The sequence below is a fragment of the Passer domesticus genome, chromosome 3, assembly GCF_036417665.1.
Source record: "Passer domesticus isolate bPasDom1 chromosome 3, bPasDom1.hap1, whole genome shotgun sequence".
Classification (NCBI taxonomy): Eukaryota; Metazoa; Chordata; class Aves; order Passeriformes; family Passeridae; genus Passer; species Passer domesticus.
Genome location: NC_087476.1, coordinates 65,914,415 through 65,936,562, shown reverse-complemented (window position 1 = coordinate 65,936,562; position 22,148 = coordinate 65,914,415). Strand labels below are relative to the sequence as shown.

The 22,148-nt window shown below is 42.2% G+C and overlaps 1 protein-coding gene across 2 annotated transcripts in view; it reads left to right on the top strand.

Moving 5' to 3' along the window:
- The first annotated feature begins 15,789 nt into the window (after positions 1–15,789).
- SHPRH (SNF2 histone linker PHD RING helicase) overlaps positions 15,790–22,148 on the top strand; it is a 67,544-nt gene continuing 61,185 nt past the window's right edge. For both annotated transcript variants that reach the window (XM_064413635.1, XM_064413634.1), the window contains exons 1-3: positions 15,790–15,952; positions 18,237–18,906; positions 19,296–19,425. In XM_064413635.1, the coding sequence (XP_064269705.1) occupies positions 18,268–18,906; positions 19,296–19,425 (769 nt within the window). In that variant the 5' untranslated portion in view covers positions 15,790–15,952; positions 18,237–18,267. The remainder of the gene's footprint in view (positions 15,953–18,236; positions 18,907–19,295; positions 19,426–22,148) is intronic.

Genomic DNA, 22,148 nt, shown 5'->3' with positions numbered 1-22,148 from the left:
CTGGTTATGATTTCAGATGCCTTTCAAACAAATTTGAAGTCCAAATCAATGCAAAATTCAGTATTCAGGGATGCCTTGTAAATTTTTTACACTCTCTGAGGATTATAGACTCCGTGAAGTGATAAATAGAGCAGATTTATTCAGACATTCAGCAGTTTTCATCTCTGGCTAGCAGAGCTGTTAATAAGCTAAGAGTAATTTTTTTTATATTTAAAAATAAGTAACTGATTGCTTTTATAACTCAATATTAAAGAACTTTCAGCAGAAGTGCTTCATGCCGGCTGCTAAAGAGAGAGACTGTAAGAATGTGGTCCAGAAAACAAAAGGCCTGATCTCTCCTCAGCAGAAACTCACCTCACAAAGGGTTCCCTTACCACAAGCCTGTGCCCTCCAAGCAGTGGCATGCAACAGTCAAAGGCAGATTGTTTTCATTCCTTACAGGGAGGGCACACCTCAAGTCTTGAAGGTTTCTTGGGCATCTGCTCTTGTGAAACCCAAAGACAAATTTTGGTCTCATGGCAATGGGGATGCTCCCAAATAGTGAATAAAAGTCAGCTGAATGTCTTCTTTGTTAACAACATGACTGTTCAGTCCCAGACAATGTTTAAAATAATTCCTGTATTTATTTTCTGCAAAAATGTACTTAGGGTGCCCCCTAGGCCAAAACGCTCCACACTGTTTACAACATCCACTTACATCAATTCTATCCAGTTCAATTAATTTTGATAAAACTCCTTGTCCTGAAATCCCCTGATTTCCCTGAAATTATCTCCCAAAAACCAACATGAGTAAATAAATAAATTTCTGCTGGGACTTGCATTCCAACAAGCTTACACTACATCAGGCCAAAAGAGAAAAGTGCATTTCAAAGTCAAAGGTCCACAGTTCCTGAGCAACAGACTGTCCATTTAAAATCCACGGACTTCTAATTTAATTTGGAAATGTCAGTCTGAATCATTCTGGCTGAACTCACCAGACAAGGACTTATATAAGTGTGAAAGGAGAGACAGTACCTTGGATATATGGGATTTAATACAAATTAACAAGACAGGTCTACTTAATTAGATTGTAACTAACAGGACAAGTAATTTAACAAGAAGTCACCATCCCTTAAGGAGACAGATTTGGTTCTCTGTGGGAAATATGGCAGCTGAAGCATCAGCTAGCCAAATTTTCCAGTGATTTTCAAGGACAGCTTCTTGTAAAGCCATCTGCAGGAATTCAGTCTGGTACCAGTGAAAACCGGTAACACCTACGTATGGAAAAGAAGTCGTTGCTGTGTGAATGAATGAGGGAAAGGTGTTCCTGCTCTCTCCTGCCATCTCTTTCAGGCTGCAGCCTAGGGTAAGAAAGACTTTATGCTGCAGATAGGTTGCAGCTACAAAAGGCACCAGTAACTTGTGAAGATCCAAAGTTCACTCCAACTGTACAATGCAGCAACACATCTCTGCACTGCTCCAAGAGAAACTGCACACAGCCAGTAATTTCTGAAATTTTCCCCATGACTACAGTAAGCACTGAAGAAAACAGCTCTGTGTTTACTGGCTGTTGTGCCCTCCATTTCTCCACACAGAACCCTTATAAACATTTTGTAAAACAAAAAGAAGGAAAAAAATATTAAAAATCACAAATATCAGAGATGGAAAAGGCTAGCAGTCTTTTCAAAATGAGCATCTTTTGCACATAACTAAAGAATCAGAGGAAGTTTTACAAATATCAGTTTAGCAAGTAAACAATGTGTGATAAATACTTGACATACTTTAAAGAACCTTTCTAGTACTTAAAAAAATTAAAAAAGAAAAGAAAAAAAAGCCCAAATTAATATGTTGAATACCTCTGGATACTAATTGTTCCATTTGCAGTCTGTCACTGTTTATGTAACGCTGTATACAGGATACTTTATCAGCTTCCCTAAACACCTATTTTTAAAGTCTGCAGTAGCAAATAAAATAAGGAAGAATGGAGTACTTTAAAGATTAGTAGGATTTTGTGGTGACCTTTAACTGAAATGATTTCATTTTCTACACTGCACCTCCTTTATGCATTTGCAATTGTTCAGGCAGATGGAAAGAATGCCTTAAAATCAGTGCCAGCAGACTGATCACTTTATTCACTTTTTTCTTGCTATACCTGGTTGTAAATGAACTCAGAGGTGTCAGCTAGAACTATTGTTCTAGTTTCACAATCATTATTTTCATTATTTTTCCAAATGTCGGTAATGTGACAGAATAGCACGCCACTGTGTAGTAACTCAATAAAATAACGTAATTCTGTTCTTGTTTTAGCTGGGATAGAGTTAATTTTCTTTGCAGTAGCTGGTGCAGGGCTGTGGCTTGGATTTGTGCTGGAAACAATGAAGGGATAACAGAGAGGTAGCACAGAGATGTCTTTGTTACTGCTGCGCTCACACAGAGCCAAGGCCTTTCCTGTCTCACCCCACTCCACCAGCAAGGGCTTTGGGGGTGCACAAGGATTTTGGAGGGGACACAGCTGGGACAGCCAACTCCAGCTGACCAAAGGGATAGTTCAAACCCTGCAACATCATGCTCAGCATATAGAGCCAGAGGAAGAGGAAGGAAGGAGGGGTCATTTGGAGCAATGGTGTTTTTCTTCCCAAGTGACTGTTACATGTCATGGAGCTCTGCTTTCTTGGGGATGGCTGGACGCCTGTCTGCCCATGGGAAGCAGGGAATTAATTCCTTATTTTGCTTTGCTTCTGTGAATGGTTTTTGCTTCCCCTAGTAAATTGTCTTCATCTTAACCCACGAGTTTTCTCATAAAATACCATGTAACACTGTATTTATTTGTAGTATATAGCTATTACTTAAAACAAGACATACACAACAGGAATCTGATACCCCGAAATAGAATGAGGATGTGGTATACAAACTACACTCCTCCAACTATTTGCAAATTACTTGATACATTTGTTCAAAACGTTGATGCAGAAAAGCACCATTCCTACAAAATGAGAGGATAGTTCACAGCACTATAAAAATAGTTCTCACTAAGTGCTTACACATTTTCTGACATCTTCTCTGCTATTACAAAAAAAGAGAACAGTATCAGATGACATATGTTTCTTTAAATACTTATTTATAGTCATTATAAGGAGTTGCCTTGATGACAGAAATTGCACAGACTTTATCAATTTGACTTTCCATCCAAGCAATGCATTTCTGGAAGCATTTCATTACTTCAGCATCTATTAAAATCATTGTAGCTCTCCTTCCCCTCATTTCCCTGACAGTATGCTGCTGTGGCTTTGATGACACATTAATTGCTTTTCTTCTGTGACTTCCTTCTGGTGAAGTGGCTGCACAGCCTCACTGGCCACCTGCCACTGCAAAGATGTCAAGACCTTGATCCTCACTGGGTTACCTGGCTCCTCAGTTTGTTGCTATGACTGGTTGGTCCTTGGGATGCTTCAAATCCCAGCATCCCGGTTCCTCCAGAATCAGACGTTCTCAATCTTGTTCACCAATGCAACTCTATTTGACCTAACATTGGATTAATCATAAAAATTGCATTTATTAAGGCAGGAAAACAAACCTCAAGTGTAACATGACCATGGGTTATAAAATGGCTGAAGTCCAGCCGATCCAGCAGCTTGAATTCATTGGCTGTGAATGCCTGTCCTCAGAAAGTACATTCAAATGCTTTTTATCTTGAATTTCCATCAGCTAGTTGCCTTTTGTCATCCTTTCTCAAAGTAGCCAACATTTCATTTATATCTCTCATCCACTTGTGATTAATGGCTCACATTTTGTTCACGGATTAGATCATAGAGCTTCAAACACCATACTTGGGTGTTTGCTCTCCTGATTATCTTTCCCAAACACTATTATAATTTTTTTTGGCTCTACCTGAGCAAAACATGCTTACAAGGCATTAACAGGTTCTGATTTTCTACAAACATTGAAGTAACAATATTCTGAGGTACCAGACCCTCTCATACATTTTGAATTGGACATTAAGAATGTGCCTAAAACCATTAGTTTCTTTAAAAAAATCTTACTCTTTGTAGACATGGGGCTGAATTGAAAATTATCAAAAAGGAAGGCCAGGATCAGTGAAGAAAACTCAAAGAGAAGAGTCTCACTCAATTAAAGAACACTTTTATCCTCTTTGTCTAAAGAAATATAGCTAGCATGTTAACTGTGCCTATTGCCTCCACAGCCCTTCCTGACAAAATACCAAAAATATTGAGAAGGCAATTGAGGAAAAAAATTCACTGAAATTTGGAAAGGTCTCAAAGGTAAATACATTTGTCCAAATTTTTGAATGGCAGTTGTCAACTACAAGAAGTAGACCAACATAAATACCCCCACTGGGAGAGAGACAGTTAAAATTCTTCACTCTGAGGGAAGTGAGGCACAGATGTAGATTGTCCAGAGAAGCTGTAGATGCCCCATCACAGGAAATGTTTAAGAATAAGTTGAATGGGACCTTGAGAAACCTGGCCTAATGGAAGATGTCCCGGCCTAGGGCAGAAGGTTTGGAACTCGAAGGTCTTTAAGGTCCCTTCCAACCCAAACCATGCTATGATTCTATGAAATAAGCAGCAGTTGCAAGCAGGTGCCCAGGCAGCACAGCCCTGGGCTAGCTGCAGAATGGGGTGTCTCTGTCCCGGGGAGGTACAACTGAGTCCTCACGAGAGATGACTTTCAGGGGTGGAGGACACAGCATTCATTAGGCAGGCAGATGATACATGCCTGATTACAGGTTTGTGTAGGAAAGTGGGGTCCATGAAACCCCTATTCCCCTCACAGGTGTCAATCATGTGTAGATGATTAAATGTGACTCAAAAGGTGAATCTTGAAACTTGTTTAGCAATGAGCAGATGAAGGGACAGAAAGAATACATGTCTGAGTAGCTGCATTGCCATACTGTAAATAATAATCATAGGTAATCAACTTTTGCTTCAATAAATTAGAGAATTCAATAAAAAGAAAATGTCTAAATAGCAGTTAGTTGCATTGTTTAGAGAATGTCCACATATACAGGATGATTCTATGTAAACAGTCTGTCCTTGTGGTTTTCAAGTTTTCTGTAAAAGTCTGTTGTGAAAGCACATACTAATTTCATGGCATAGTCTTTATTTTTATTCTAGGGGATATTTTCTCAATAAATATACTATAATATGTGCTTGTTTTCATAGCATATGCTTGGTTTTGTTTCCTCTTTTCTTAGCAACAGCTTCTAAAAAGTCGTCTCATCACCACTGCACTTTTTATTTAGCTGCAAACAATAAGTCCCCAATAAATTAACCCAAACCATCTCAACCAATTTGGCAGCTGCTGTCACTGCAGTAATAGACAGCTATTGATTTCCATGTCTTTATTTAAATTCAACTAATGCTTGTGCTGAAGCTTGTGCTGCATCTCAATTCCTATTGTGTTTCTGATTTCTAAATGATACCTGCATTTAGTTTATCTTTTCTTTAGCTGGCTTTTACTTTTCTCTAAATTCCAACTACTGTAAACAGGGGATACAAATTTGTACAATACTCTTTCTTCTTGCTCTCCTTTACCAGACAATGTAATATGCACCACTCAAATAACATATTTTCAATCAATTTTCTAAATCATCCTAAAATTTAATTCTTCAGCCCAAACCCACATGAAAAGTCTTTTTGTGTGCTTTCATTTTGTGACTCCATGTACATAGACTGATGACACACATATAGGACTCAATCCCAAAGAATATTTGGACATATGCTTAACTCCACCTTCATTCAACATAGCTTTTAAGTTTTTGCCCTTGTTTTTTCTTTTTAGAAATTGAGGAGGAGGGCAAGGAGAAGAATCCAGGGATATGTGGTGAGAAGACTGCTTTCAGCTTTGGTTATGTACTCCATTCTTATTTTTGTTCATTCATTTCTAATACAGTAAAATTAAAAATTACAGCAAAACTAAAACAAAAGTCTACCCAGTAAAAATTCAGAGGAAGTATTATTTTGTGAAGTGAGGACCACACCTGTTTTTAGGTATGCCTTCCACCTCTGCCTATACTTTCTAGTTCAAAACCCGCGCAGCTGAAGAAACAGAAATCTTGTCCCATTAGGTATCAAAGGAAGAACTGATGCTGCAAGACCAGACTTCACAGTGGCTCCTTGAGGCTGCAGGGTATGTGTGAGAGTGTGGAAGATTTCTAAGGGGTGTTAAAAAGAAGTCTCTTAACATTTCACAGTTGTAAATTGTACTTTTTAGAATGCTGAGATTAAACTGCATTATCTCTTTTCCTGATTTAACTATCTTGGTTGAAGATATGAAATGTGGGTGAGAGGAAGATGTTATTCAGTTGGATGTTATTTTTAATTTCATAGTGTAGATAATGTATTCAGAAACCTTTGCTTTGAAGGCAATCTGCTTTCAGTGCTGGTAAAGAGTATCAAATCTTTACACAGTTTATGGGATAATTCTGATTAGATGCAGTACTTACTCTGTGGCCAGAAGTGTACAATACCTAAAATAATTATGGTAATTGTGTATTGGAAATCAGCTATTCAGGAGGAAGCTGTTTGTTTAGCACATAATAGTTCAGGCCTGTGAGAGAGGGAAGTATCTGCAGCTGAAGGACAAACAATAAAGACTGCTTGGGAGCAGGTTGTTCTTATGTTACTTCACTTTATATGTATCCTAAAGGTCACTCAAATTGAAGTTTTCCTGCTCCAAACAACACTAACGTCACCAGAACCCCTCAGAAATGCAAGGCATATATGGGAAACAATCAGCTTGGCTCCTCAGGAAACAATCTTGCCTGTGCAGAAAGCAGATGTGAAAGCAGATGTTCCTGGGAAAGGTGGCACCAAAACATCAAACCACACCAAATTCTCAGCAGGCAAACTCAACCCAAAGAAAAAATTTGGCTGACTCCACTCAGGCCAAACTGCGCAAGCTCTCAAGTCACAAGAAGCTGAAACAAAAAATCTGTGAGGATTTACTTGGTGCGGATGCTACCTCTATTTCCCTTCTAAAATGATGCTGGGTTTTTGGCAAAAATTTTGAAACAAGACCAGCAGCTGCAATAATTCTTCTGGAGTTACCAGGGTAGCAAAGCAGAGCAAAACTTGGCATCCAGGGTTACTTTTGGTGGATAACTCATAAATAATGGTGGGTGGCTGGTTCTCTGCATATAACCTAACCTTTCTGCACTACCAGAGATGTGTCTTCAGGTCTTCTGACATCACACTCCTCAACAACACCCTGATCTGTGCCCAGAGCAGGACCAACCCCAGGGCAGCAGCAAGTGCAGGGAGCTCACCTGACCCTTCTCCTTTCTAGGATCCCATCAGCAGCAGCACATGGCACTGACATACCCCTAATCACTTGGGTTAAGACTGGATAATGTAAGTATTTCCCACCAGGTTAATCTTTTCTGGAAGGCTTCCTGAAAAATGTGGTTTCCAAGTAGAAGTGAAAGGAAAAACCACCCTTGGCCTTGGTACCCTCATTGCTCTCCTTGTGGATCAGATATTGTAGGGCTCCCGGGGTGCCGGTGGTGGTGGGAGACCTCAGCAGGTGTCTTCCAGAGCAGAGCCTGGCAGCCAGGACACATCCCATCTCCCCAGCCCAGCAGGGATGATCAGGAAGGGCCAGTCTGGGCTGGCAGCAACATACCAACTTGTGCTTTGGGCAGGAGCCAAAACTGTTGCAAAAATTGATCAGCCATAAACAAGATGCTTACCAAGCCAGCAGATAAGCATTCCTTGTTTTGCTGATATCTCTACACACGACATTGTAGTATTGTTATTTATATCCTATAACATCTTAATCATTTATCACTTTCCATCTGTGCTCCAGACCCAGGATTTCATCAGCTTGGAACATCTGCAGGTCCATCAGCATCCCAGGAGAATATTTTTGCAAAATTTTTGTATTATGTTCCTATTGCCTAGAGAAACAAACCATAGTTAGTGAAAAGTAATACTTTGTTGGAAAAAGGGGAAAATATTTATTTTGTTCTGACCTCATTACTTTCTCTTGCAATCATTTTTCAAATAAAAGCCTGTTCTCTCATCTCTCGATAGCTCCCAATTACCTCCTCAATTAAAAAGGTTTATTTTTACTCAAGCAGGGTCATGAGATGTAATATTTCATTGTTTCATTGTGTGACAAGGTGGGTTTTTTTTCTCCCCTGAGACTGTGCTCAGTGATGCACAGAAATTTCTGCTGACTCATTTCTCCAGTCAGAGAATGTGGATTCTACCAAGCCCAGCGAGGAGGCATGAACAGTCCTGTGCTACACAGATGGGGCACCATGTAGGTCCATGCCTTGGAACAAAACCAGTCAAAAAGCAAACCCCTCAGAGCACTGAAAGTAGGAAGGAGATTGAATTGAAGCATGGTTTATTATTGACATTTGTGTACAAACTTTGGAACTGTAGGGCTACATGACAGGTTATGCATCTACCCTAGTGAGAGCACAGCAGACAAAGAATTATTTTTTGTTGTTTTACAGCTAGGACAAAATCCATACATCTGGGTTAGCCTGGATGGGAAAGGCAAAGTAGAGAGTAATAATAAGAAAATATCTACAGTGGCTGGAGATTAAAGAAAAAATATTAAAATTTGATTACAAGTTTCTGCAATTTGAAGTGGCAAATATGTATAGAAGTACTAAAATGTATACTAATATGTATAGAAGTACCAAAATACTTAAATTGCTTCCACCTCTTGTGCTGGTGATAAAACCAGAAACCAGAGCTGTACATTACATGGGCCATTCCATCAGCCCCCACTGGGCTCCCCGTGGTACTATGTAGGAAAACAAACTAAAATACACATTTGGAGTCCCAGACTAACTTCTCATGGCTTGATGCATTTCTAAATTTTAGGCCAAATACAGGCAACAAAAATATAGTTTGATTAATAACTCGGTGTACACATATTTAGAAATACAATGACATTTATATCCAGAGAAAACATCCTTTCTCATTAGTTAAGGTTGTTGCCTTAGCAACTTAATACCCCAGGCCAAAGTAAAATAATTGCTTGGGAATTATTCAGGTGCCTTTCTACTACAGACTTGCTCCAGGGACCCACATGACAGGGGGTCTAAAGGCTTCTGCTGTCTTACCATTTCCCCCTGAACAGCAGCATCAACTCAGTACCACTACACTCAGGTCTGTCTCTCTGTTGCAGATTTACTGCACCTTTCAGGGAATAGTTACAAGGGACCAGGCGGCAGTAGCAGCAGAAAGCAGCCAGTTCTGCTGCCCAGCTGAGATCTGCCCCTCTGTAATTCCCATGTGGCTCAGTGTCACATCGTATCCCAATCCCTGGGATACTGCAGAGAGAAATACCCCTCTGTGTCCCACCAGAACTGCTGCCTGGCACTAACAGCACCCAGGTAAGGTGGAGCTCCCCCGAAGCACCGGGCAGTTTGCTGACAGCTTTGGAGCATCTCCTCGGCTCTCCCATGCCCTGCGCAGTCTGTGAGTCAGCACTGCCTGCTCCTGCAGCCCAGAGCCACAGCAAATGCACAGCCTGCCCTCTCTGAAACCTGCTGCTTTTTCTGACTCAGGTAGTCACCCAAGTGGGCTCAAAGGTGAATTTTGGACAGGCAATTTCATATAATACTCCTCTGAAGAGAATTATTATTAACCTTCTGCAATGAAGCTACATCAATCTTTATGTAATTGTTTTAACATCAAACCTTGTTAAACTCAAAGAAAACATCTGTGGAGGCAGATCTCCATCAGTGTTAAATAAATACATTGATTTCTGGCTTGAGAACTGCAGATCTTTCTATGCTTCTAAGTTGATAAATCAAAGAAATAACAACCCTGATAAAGTTCACATTTTCTTTGACAGAAACTTCCAAGACCGCTTATCACTTCTTTACGAAGAAAGAGGCCAAAATAAAATAGTTTCAGAAGACTGCACATTTTTGTTTCAAATTATATTTTATTTGCCTTTTTTCCATAGTATAAAACATAGGTAAGAATTTTGCAAGCATTTTTGGTTTGCCTGTTTTTTATATTACAGAGCAAGATATGAATTCAAACCTTCTCTTGCCAGAGTGTGCAAATCAGCATTTTTCACTGCCAAGAAATATATCTCTAATAGATAATGTCTGAAATATCCTTTTGTTGTGAGCATCCTTCAGCTCTCTTTTGAACCATTTTGCCTTGTATTATGTTACAAACATCTATATTTTGAGCCTAAATTTCCAAATGCTTTTACTGATTTTATTATAAAGATTTTATTTATTTAATTCCAGTTTTATTAGAAGGTTTGTTTTTTCTCAGAAACTGCAAACTTTTCCTTTATGCATTTTTGTTACATTTAAAAAAAGGCTTATAAATGGAATATTAAAGCAATGAAAACATTGCTTTAATATGTACCTTATTTAGGTACATATTTAAATAACTCCAAGAACTGGATTCCAAATCCTACATAGTAACTCTAGATGATGTCCTAGATGCAATGACATGGTTATTTTTTTTTCTGCTCTATATTTAGGTAGTCTTTTTAACTGTCCTTTTCTCTTGGAAAAAGGGAGATGGGCTCAACTCCCACCAGTGACAGATCAGCTGCTGCTGTCAGTCCTGAGGTCAGGTGTATCACCTGGTTTTCACAAAACCAGCACGCAGCTCAGCTGAGAGGCAGATGGGCAAGGGTGTACGAGAATTGTGCACACACGTGAGCTGAGACAGATGGCCTGCAGCGTGCTGTTCTGTGGGGTGCAGGTACATTCCCCCAGGAGATGCCATGCTAAGAGGCAGAAGGACACAAGTGATATGTTGAACTTCTCTGTTTTGAGGAAACAGAAAAGAGTGGAAGCCCTGAAGGAATGAAAACAGGGAAATTTGTCATCACAGCTCCATGGTGTTTTTCTCATGCTGGGTTCTTAGCTTACTGGCTTACATGATGGTTTTTGGCACACAATAACACTCTGCTCTTTGTAGCTCTCCAAAAAATATTGAAATTCTCCACTCTTTTGTCCCAAGCAGCATTAGACACTGTGGATGGTGGCAATTACATGATAACACTTTCAAAGTCCCACTGTGACAATTATACTATTTTCTATTATATATACACCAAACACTCTGGAGGTTGGGTAGAAATTAACCTACGAAAATAATTTCCTACCAGGCCACAGAATACTGCTCACAATTTTATTAATCTGGAATAGACTGGAACAATATTATGCCTCCGCTGGGGTCCATCTATCCATTTCTGCCACATGGTGACTTTTATCAAAGGAGCTGAATAGGTTTCTCCTGCTAGTTAGCCACCTGAGTAACACATGGGTTTGCTGAGGCACAGCACAGCACACAGTCATTGTAGTGCAGGCAGTAGAGTCTATCTGCCCTCAGTTTCGTTCATTTGCTACAAACATTCACATTTCCTGCCAGAACCAATTTGGAGACTTACTTGATTTTCTTTAGAAGATTTCTGCTTGCCTTTGCAACTAGAAAAGGACTTTGAAATACCATAACAATTAGCATGCCGTTTTCTCCAGCCTCCCTCAAAAAAGAAATCCTTTGCAAAGGAGCATGTCTCCTGATTTTATTTGCTTACTCTTTCTGGGCTTTAAGAGTTGCTACTGAAAGCATAAGGGAATTTTTATTCATAGGCAAGGGAGGTTATGTTTTCAAGTGTGGTCAAAAAAATCACATGGTCTTATTTCATATTCTCTTCTCTTTATACTGCTCTTTTTTATTTTGTTAGATTAAATGGCAATTATCTTCTTTCATGTACTGAAGTTCTTTAGAATAGGAGAGAAATTACTGGGTGCTAATCCCCTGGATCCTTAGTCATTAGCTGCTGAATAGAAACAGGGATTTTTCCACCTGCTCTCAACCCTTATTTCAAAAGATAGGTTTGCAAGTGACTAGACAGAAAAGCAAAACTCCTTCAGACAAATGATGGACACAGTGGGTGAAGACCCCTTTATTTCCTCCTAAGAAATGCCTCAACCACTCCTATGGAGCCACAACAGGCAAGAGAACAGTCAAGTGTTCCATGAGATATGCTATGAGATATGTAGCTAAGAGATTTCCATGAGATGTGTGAATGCTGTGCTGAGGGGGGGATGATCCTTATCCTTGCAGCCAAGTGGAAGAGGGAGTGCTGCTAATGTGTCATGGCTCTGCTCTGCCCTTTCACTAGACCCACAGTTTTTGTAATCCTTCTCTTTATTCCTCTATGTATAAACTGTTACTTTTACATATAAATTGGCTCCCTGCCCCCATTTATGATGGCAGCATGGTCGTACCTCTACTTCTTCCAAAAGGAAAAACTGGCATTTGAAATCCTTGACTACAGAGGCTGAGAACACAACCACCCTACAGACAAATCAACAGGCCTGCTTCTCTTTCTTCCTCAAAGCAGGGACAGCTCTTTGGTAAGATTTGTGCCTCTGACTGTGTTGGAGTGTACTCAAGAACTTCAGAACTAGTGTTCCTGACACTCCAAAGATCTCCATTGCTCTTAGAGATGTCCAAGATCTCTCTTGCTGTATGCTGCAGCACAGATGATCTCTCTCTCTCTTCCCCCCTCTTTTTTGTTTTCTCTCTCTACTTTTCTCCCACCCTCCTCTTTCTCATATGATATTGCAAGGTTTACCAACATAGTTTTGCTAGCTGTTTGCCTTCATCTTTGCATTAACAAATGTGAATTTTTCTTCAAATAAAAGAATTACTTGTTGAAGGACTTCTAGTGTTGTTTCACTGCACGTCTACCCAAGAGTATTTTTGAATCTGAGTCACTTTCCTCTCCTTCTTGAGTTGAAAAGTTCTAAGGGGTACTGAGTCTTGACCCAATAAGTGGGCAGGGAGAGCTGGGAAGTGAGTTCTCAGCTTTATGCCAGGAGGGGTTCGAGCAGTGCCAGGACAATGGCGACCTGGGGAAGGCCAGTGACTGTTACCCTGTTTGGAGTCATCTCCTGCTTCCCTCGGCAGGATGATCATGGCAAGGTTGTTTATCTTGAGAACTAGGAAAGATACTTCTTACCAAATGAGAGTGAGAGAACAAGAGAGGCTCAGATAGATATCGTCATGTAGAGCAGGCACCCTCTTGGGGCCATGGTGTTTTCCCCGTCCTCTGAAAGCAGAAATGTTACTCTCTTGCTTAGTAGTCTTCATGACATGCAGATAAGAAAATAAAGTTCAGTTTCACAAATGCTTTATATTCTAAATCTTTAAAGACCATCATCACTACCAAAGAAAGGAAAAGTCCCAATCCAGGAGAGGAAATCGTTAATAGAAGACACGAACAATATAGAAATAGAAGAGCTAACTAAAGGGCAAGACTCATTAAGAGAGTCATGGCCCTGTGAACAGCCCTGTAAATGAGTCTGGGAACAGATGTCACTGAGGCAGGAATTGTTGTCCGCTATTTCTACAAGAGTTCTGGAAGTGTTTTCTTTCCTGTTTCCCTTTGCTGGTGGAGTCCAACTTCACCAAGTGGAGGAGGGTGAGCAGCAGTCACTTGTGGGACTTTGTCACAGCATCAGGTCATCAAGAGCAGGTGCAGGACACTCACATGAGGAGTCACACCTTTGAGGTCCTGTGTGGGGGAACTCTACGTTATCACAGACTCACAGCACACCCCCCTCACCTCAGTAAATGTGATGGAAGTTGTCCTCTGGCTGCCCTCACTCCTGCCAAGAGAGCGAGTTCAAGAGAGACAGTTCAGAATGAGAAAAGTTGATATTCAGATCTTGCAACACAAACCTAGATGTCACTCCTTTAAAAGTAGCTGCCTACCCTACCCATCCATATGTACAGGGATGCATACCAGCAGAAGGAGTGAAACAGGGTAGCTTCACGAATTCCTAGCGAAGGGAATCACTTCAGCTGCTCACTGCCCACAGACTGAACCAACAGGCATCCTGGCCTGCATCAGCAACAGTGTAACCAGCAGGAGCAGGGAAATGATCCTCTCCCTGTACTTGTGAGGCCACACCTCAAGTTCTGTGTTCAGTTTTGGGCCCCTCACTTCAAGAAGGACATTGAGGTGCTGGAGTATGTCCAGAGAAGGCAACGGAGCTGGGGAAGGGTCTGGAGCACGAGCCTTATGAGGAGCACAAGGGAGCTGGGGGTGTTTGGACTGGAGAAAAGGAGGCTCAGGGAGGCTCTTACTGCTCTCTACAACTCCCTGAAAAATATTTTATCCAGGTGGAGGTAAGCCTCTTCTCCCAGCAACCAGCAACAGGATGAGAGGACGTGGCCTCAAGCTGTGCCAGGGGAGGTTCAGGTTGGACATTAGGAGCAATTTATTCACAGGAAGAGTGATCATACATTGAAATGGGCTGCTCACAAGAAGGTTGTGGAGTCGCTGTCCCTGGAGAAGTTTAAAGGAAAGACTGGATGTGGCACTTAGTGCCATGATCTAGTTGACAAGGTGATCAGTCAGAGGCTGGACTCGATCTTGGAGGTCTTCTTCAACCTAAATGATTCTATGTGATTCTGTCTTCCCTTTCATCTCTGTTCTGCAGCAATTTCCTGTTGTAACATAGGACCACGTGATGCTTTTTAAGCTAATTTTAATCTAGGAATGTGAATTAAACATTGCAAAATTAAACCAGCCAAACCACATAAGGTTGGTATAAGGGCCAACACTCCAAAGCTACTGCACACCACGGTTTTGAGCAGCTCTTCTGAACCCACCCTTTCAGAAAGGCTGCGAGTGGCAGAAAATCAACAGAGGCAAGCAAGGAATTAATCTGGAAAACCTAATACTAAAAAATTATTGAAAAAAAATTTATGAAAGAGAACCCCACCTTCTTGCTGTAAAGGGCTATTTCTGTATTTACAACTGTCTCCAATTGTCAATCTGTGCATTTCACAGAATCACAGGATTGCTTAGGTTGGAAAAGACCTGAGATCATAGAGTCCAGCCTTGGACTGAATACCTTGTCATCTATACCATTACACCAAGTGCCATATCCAGTCTTTTCTTGAACACCTCCAGGGACAGTGACTCCACCACCTCCCCGGGCAGCCCATTCCAGTGTTAAATTGCTCTTTTTATGAAGATAGTCCTCCCTTTGACAAACCTAAGCCCCATGGGCACAGCCTGAGGCCATGTGCTCTCATCGTGACCCTGGTGCCTGACAGAAGAAGCCGATCCCCGCCGGCTGCAGGCTCCTCTCAGGGAGCTGCCCCTGAGCCTCCTTGGCTCCAGGCTAAACACTCCCTCAGCCACTTCTCCTAGGACTTGTGCTTCAGCAATTTCACCAGTGATATTCGCTCTTAAAAACGATTTTGCCTTTTCGCAGCGCTAACAGCCCAGAAACTCGCTCTTTCAATCGCGCTTGCCAGATGCCCGAACAGTCCTCTCTCTCCTGGCAAGACAAAACAATCACAGAGCGGGTCACGGTGGAAGGGACAACAGCGGGTCACGGTGGAAGGGCTCCATCTGACCCAGCCTCCCTGCTCAGGATCATCCCAGGGCGCACGGCTCGGGAATGCGACCAGAGGGTTCTCGGGTATCTCCAGCGAGGGAGACTCCTCAGCCTCTCCGGACAATCCGTTCCAGTTCACAGCCGCCTGCACGGCAAAATTCTCCCCCCGGTTCGGGTGAACTTCCCGCGCATTCCCGGGATCCCACCAGGCTCGCCCCCCGCTCAGCGCCACCCGCGTGCCCGCGGCCACGCCCACCTCCGTGACGTCACCACACGGCACTCGCCACGCCCTCAGCCACGCCCCACTGAGGGCACCGCCGCTTTAGCCCCGCCCCTCGCCCGGGGTGCACCCAACTGCGCCTGCTCCCAGGCCTTCTCTCTCTTTGTTCCGCTGACGTCAGGGAGAGGCGGGGCAATGCCGCGGTTCCCGGAGCCCATTGGCTGCCGCTCGGGCTGTCCCGTGCCCGCCCGCCCCTGCACCCCCTGCCCGGGGGCTCCGTCCGGCGCTGCCAGGGGCGGCGCGGTCTCGCGCCCCCGGCCCGCCCTCCCCGCCCGCGCCGGGAGGAGCCGGGGCAGCAGCGCCAGCGCTCCGGTACGTCCGCGGCTCCGCGCCCCGCTCCCCTCTCCCTGCGCCCCCGGGGCCGCCCCCTGTCCTCCGCTGCGGCCGTGAGCGGCCGCTCCTCCCGCCTCGCTGGTCCTCAGCTGCGCGGCGGCCGTGCCGCGGGCGGCGGCGGCGGGGCCGGGCAGCCCGAGGCCTGTGCGGGGCCGCGGGTGGCGGTGGGTGCCGCGGGGCCAGCGCAGCCGCGCGGAGCCCGCCGGTGCAGGCGTGGCGGTGGTGCAGTGCCGGCTGCCCGGGGTGTCGCTGGGCTCCCCTTCCCGAGCTTCCCGTGGCTTTCCTCGCTGGAGACAGCGCGAGCTGTCCGCGTCCCTGCGGCGGAGCGCGGTGCGGGAGGCCCCGGCCCGGGGCCCGGGGCTCGGTGCAGCCTCTGCGGGCAGCCCCGGCCGCTCCCTGCCCCGGCGCGGCTGTGCTCCCCCTCGCAGGCGCGGGCGTCTCTGCCCGCTGGAGCTGTGAGCGCACCCCAGTCGCACGGAGCGGTTCCCGCCGCTTGTCCCGCAGAGTGCCATGCCCAGGCTGGCGTGCTCCTGCAGGCCGGGGTGCTGCAGGGCCCCGTCTGCCTGTGGGATGAGTGCAGTGTGTGTTCGCCGTCGGGATTTGCTTCGAGTGCTGTCAGCATCGCTCCGCGTGCATGAGCATTGTTTTGAAAAAGTCGCCCTTCCTTCCCGGAAGTCTGTTGTGTAATTGTGGGAGGCTATCGTTCCTGTAGCCAGGTGAAAGTCGTGCTCTCCTCCCGAACAAATGTGACTGGGATGAGAAGAAATGGCCTTAAACTGCGCCAGCGAATGTCTAGATTGAGCCTTTGGAAGAATTTCTTCACAGAAAGGGTGATTGGACATTGGAATGTGCTGCCCAGAGAGGTGGTAGAGTCACCATGCCTGAAGGTGTTTAAGGCAAGATTAGATGTGGCACTGAGTGCTGTGGTTTAGTTGACAGGGCAGTGTTCAGTCACAGGCTGGACTTGATGATCTCAGCAGTCTTTTCCAACCTAATTGATTCTGTGTTTGAGTTTCAAACACAGGAGTGTTTGTATATTCCATTCTATTTCCTTCGACTTTCATGAATTGTCAGTTAGTGTTTGTTATGTTTTTTGGGGTTTTTCCAAGACTCTTAGAAAATCACTCAGTAACAGGAATTCTGTTCTGTTCCAGCATAAGCCTTTAACATTAGGAAACTGGTTTTAGTAGCTTGGCATATTTTCCTCTTATCTTCCTGTATTCCTTTAAAAGTTGTATGCACAAGCTGAGTTGACACAAATATCTATACTCACAAAGTGTGATATGAAGACACAGATCTATTGCTGTGTTCAGGCTCCTTGTAAAAAATATTTTCTTGAAAAAAGTTCCTACTTGCTTGAGTATGTAATTATGAGCATGTGGTCTTGGATATGTAGTTACTAGTTTCCCAGATGGATCTAATATTCTATAATTTGCTTCTTCATATATACAATTTAGCAGTTGTACTAAATTTTCTTGTATTTTATCCACAAAGTCTGTTCTTTGCCCAGGTTCAGTTAAGGAGTTGGATGTCCATCTTGCTTTGGTTTGCAGTTAGTCAATATCAGTAAGACTCTACATTTGGTTTGCTGATTGGTCGCCCTGAAATGCACAGTAACTAACTAAGGGCTCTTCTGCAAGCAGTTTGTATATTCAGGGCCCAGGATGTGCAGTTTCCTGGGAAAATTATTCAATACTAGTAGCAAGGTCAATGGGGACTTTGAAGGACAGAACTTGATAGCTTGGGCTCTGAACCATATTTTATGTAGTGGCAGCTTCAGACTAGCCCTGTGCCAAGTTTAAGTTTCAGCTCTATGTAGACTTTGAAAGGAAAGAGGAATTTTATGTGTGTTTATCCCACTCCCACCCCCACATTTCCTGTACTTCTGCACTTTTGTTTGCGGAGGTTTGTTTTGGTTTTTTTTGCTGTCTTCCTCCACCCCCATCTTTGAAGGATTCCCCTGCTTCTAGGTTTATATCTGTCCCACAAGATTCTGAGTAAAGAGCTCTGAAATGAAGCAGTCTTGTTGATCTTTGTCTGTAGCTGTCTGGAAAACTTGTAAGATCTGGTACAAAACCATGCTTCATGTCCAGCTTCGTGTGATGGCGCAGGAGTAGGAGGCCCTCCCTCTAAAGCTAATACTTCTGAGCAGTTTGAGTGCATAGTGCATATATTTGTGTCCCAGAATTTTGTACAGCGAAATTCTAGTGTGGCCATTTGATTTTGTAATGCCTGTTGTTGACTGATTTACTTCACCTTGCAGATACTGAAAGCACCACTGAGAAAACAGCAAAATGAGCAGTCGTCGGAAGCGGGCACCCCCATCCAAAGTGGATGAGGAGAAGAAGAAAAAGCTCTGCTGGAATATGCATGAAGACCGGAGAAATGAGATAGTGGCTTTAGATGATGAAGTAACTGATGAGGACCATATTCCAGTTCCAAGCACTTCTGCATCCTTCACTGTTATCAATGATGATAGCACTGATGAAGATCTTGTACAGAAAGAAGGCAGTGGCTCAAAATCTGTTAAGTTTTTGACAGTTAATGATGAAGAAGACTCTTATTCCATCTTGACTCCTGTGTCTGTACAGCTAAATATTATAGTCTTGCCATACCGTACAGATATGTCCTGGAAGGTTTTGTTGGGAGAATTTGCTCTTCGTCTGCCTTCTGAGCAAATTCTGTCTGATGAATTCCGTGACAGGAGCTTTACTTTAATGAAAGGAGACTCTGATGATGAGCTGCAGGTCTGTGTTCATGAAAGAAGTGAAGAAGAGTACAGTAATGAAACAAAAGAATACCTGGGTGCTTATGAACAACGTATTGTGGTGGAAGCAACTTTAAGTGGTGAAATACTGGAAGGTTTGAGATGGTTGCAAAAGAAAAAGATAATTGGACTTTATCAAAGACCTGGGGAGGCTCAGGCTTTAAAGGTATGCATTCATTATACTTGTTTTGCATTTTGAAAATTCTTTTTTTTTGTTTGAAATATAAAATAAAAACATCTGAACAAGAAAGTCTGGCAGCTACTCTGTATTTATAATGTGATGAAAATGTATAGTTTCTACGTGCTTTGTAAAGTTTTCAGTGTGTTTTTCCAATAAATATATTTTTATTTTTCACCATTAGCAAGGTATTACCTGAAAGAATCACAGAAGCTTTTTGCTGTATTTCCTCTACATGGTGTTTTTAGTAGATTTATTATATCTGTCTGTACCTGCTAATTTTCAAACCACTGTTATTATTTTTGTGCTCCTCTGTTGATAATATTCTTGTCAATTTAAGAATTAATTAAATTGTTGACTGTATAACCTCTTTACAGGTTGGAATTTACCTTCTTGAAGCTGGGCTAAGTAAACCAGAATTTCTCAGTGATGGAGGTGGAAGACCCAAAAAAGCTAATCAGATGATTCAAAAACTCATGGAAAAGTTCTACAGTTTTTTAATTCCAGGTAATGCAATAAAGTTGATTGTTGATGAACAGAAATAGCTTTGTCTTGTGTAGTAGTTGTAAATGTAAGGGAAAATAGTAGTTATTCCTGCCATCTGGAGCAACTCTTCTTTTCCAGGCAGTGTTATTAGGTAATTCACCCAATACTATTATCTAGTCATTACGCTAATTCTTTTATGCTGAAATTACAGGTGATAATCCTTCTTTGCAGGTACTGAAGCATGTTTTGAGTCCTTACTTTTTTGGAAGTAAATACCATTTTCCCTGTTTCATGGGGGTAGTTCGAACAGATCTACAGTATATTCTCTGAATTATACAGGAACAGTGTAAAAGAACCAGGAATTAAATTTGGAAAACTTGTTCCCAGGTTGGGGAACACAACTGCAGCGATAGATTTCTGTTTGTTTTATATTGTAAAGCAGTTACAATATAATATACAATATAAAACAATGCATGTAAAATGCTACAAAATTCAGCTTTATGACAGTTTCGAGAATATACCATTGCAGATTGAGAAACATGGGCCTTCCTATCATATTAGAATTAAAGGTTTGTTTTCCAAATTACACTTACTAGTAATACAGATTCACATAGTGATAAACAATGGCTCTATGTTGTGATGTCTTAGGAAGCTTGTGGAAAAAACAAACAACCCAACCAACGTTTGTCTCGTTCCTGAGTGTAGAGTTGAGTCAAAATTTTGACTGAAGACTGTAGTATACAGTTCGTGTTCTTGTGGCAAAAGCCAAGCACCCACCCCAAATAGGACTGCACTTAATTAGAAAAGGCAGAGGTGTATAAAAATCAGGCAACTCAGGCTAAAGACAAGCTAAAAGGAAGAGCTAACAATAAAATTTGAACATCCTTACCTGCTGCAAAGACAGCTATGCAACTATGAGGAACAACTTGAGATGTACCAAGGGATGGGCAGATATAACTCAGAAGCTGGGGAAGGTACTGCACTTGAGAAATCATCCTTCCAAAAACTGAAGTCCAACTGACACAAATATGCCAGTTTAGATTTGAAAGAACAACAAATCAGATCCAAGAAGAGGTCTGAAGAATAAATAGTTTAAGGTCTAGAAATGAATAGTAGTGGTTTTAAATCCGTTAGGAGAAGTAGAATAGTTGCCGGAGAATTCATAGACTTGAGATGTCTAAGGTGTGTGGTAGAGTGCTGAAATAAAAGTAATGCTATAGCAGAAAGCACCATTTCCTTCTCTGCATATCTTCGCATTGTGGAAGTGTTTGTGAAAAAAGTCTGTGAAGAAAATTTCTGGTGACTTACTGTAAGGTCTGCTGGAACCTGGGACATTTGTCTTCAGTACACTAAAGGATGTGTTTATAGGGACTACCTGGTTCAGTGTAGCTTACAGGTGAAGAGGCACTTTCTGAAAGGGAAGACATGCCCCTCAAGGTTTCTGGGGCAAGAATGTGGTTCTGAGAAGTTGCATTGTCAAGCCTTAACTTTTCAGAAGCCATGCAAGCAGCTCATATTGGTAAAGGAGCGATGTTGTTAGCTGGTAAAGATTTGGACTGTTTTTCAGCATGTACATTTTTATGTGCTGTAAAATAATAATAAAGTCTTGATTTCACGCCAATGAATGCCGTGTAAGTGATGAAGTAAAATAGCTGACATGGAAAACAGAAATAAATGATTGCAAATCACCAGTCAAGTCCTACAAAGGCATGTGCAGCTTAATGTATTACTAACACTTTGAGAAAAAGAATGATTGGTGTAATGATATCAACAATGTTTAAGTGTATTATTCAGTATAACAGATGAAGAACAACTGAAAGCTTGCAAGCAGACTAGGCAATGGAGTTTCAGTGGAAATTCAATAGATGAATAGAAAACAATGCAGAAGAAAAAAAATTAATGGCCTCTTTCTTTGCTAACTGTTGCAAGCAGGGTTGCAGTTCAGTATGTGGGTGTATAGCTCAGTGAATGCATCATCTTAATGTTCAGTGTTAATGAAACCAAATCAATAGTAAAGAATTATCCTGAAAGTGTTAGAGAACAAAACATGATCACTAAGTCACAATATAAGTCCATAGTGTGCATTATGCTCTGCTCTGAATTCAGAAAAAGCGTGTCACAGAATTGAAGAATATTTGTGAAGGATAGGTGATTATGCACTGTGAAACTAGTTACATTTCCTAACAGTTTTTGAGCACAAACTTACTGATGTGGCATAAAATAATATAGCCTTGATTCTGTGCTGATTAATGCATTTCCCTTAAATGTTTCTAACAACTTAGTTTAAATTCCACCTGGTTTTAAACAGAATTAGTTGAGGTTTGTAAAATTACACCGAAGTGTATATTCTAACATTTACCAATATCCATCTATAAATCCATACAAATACATTCTATACAAATCTATACAATAACATTCCAAGATGAGGCTTCTTCTTCCCCCCACTGATGAACAAAATCTCATGCTGATGGGGTTGTGCTCAAGGATTTACACAAATAAGGGATATGACCTCTCTACTTCCACATTTAAATATCTTTTTAACTGCACTCAGTTAATTCTGTTAATATTCTTCTAGATGGTTTTGAGACTTTATGGCAGGAAGTTCATCTGTATTATGGCAAGCATAGCATAGGTGCATTAAGTAATCTGAAAAAAAAGATAAAATATGTAATATGGAATCATCAAATCATTTAGGTTTTAACCCAGCACTGCCAAGTCAATCACTGAACCATGTCCCTAAGTGC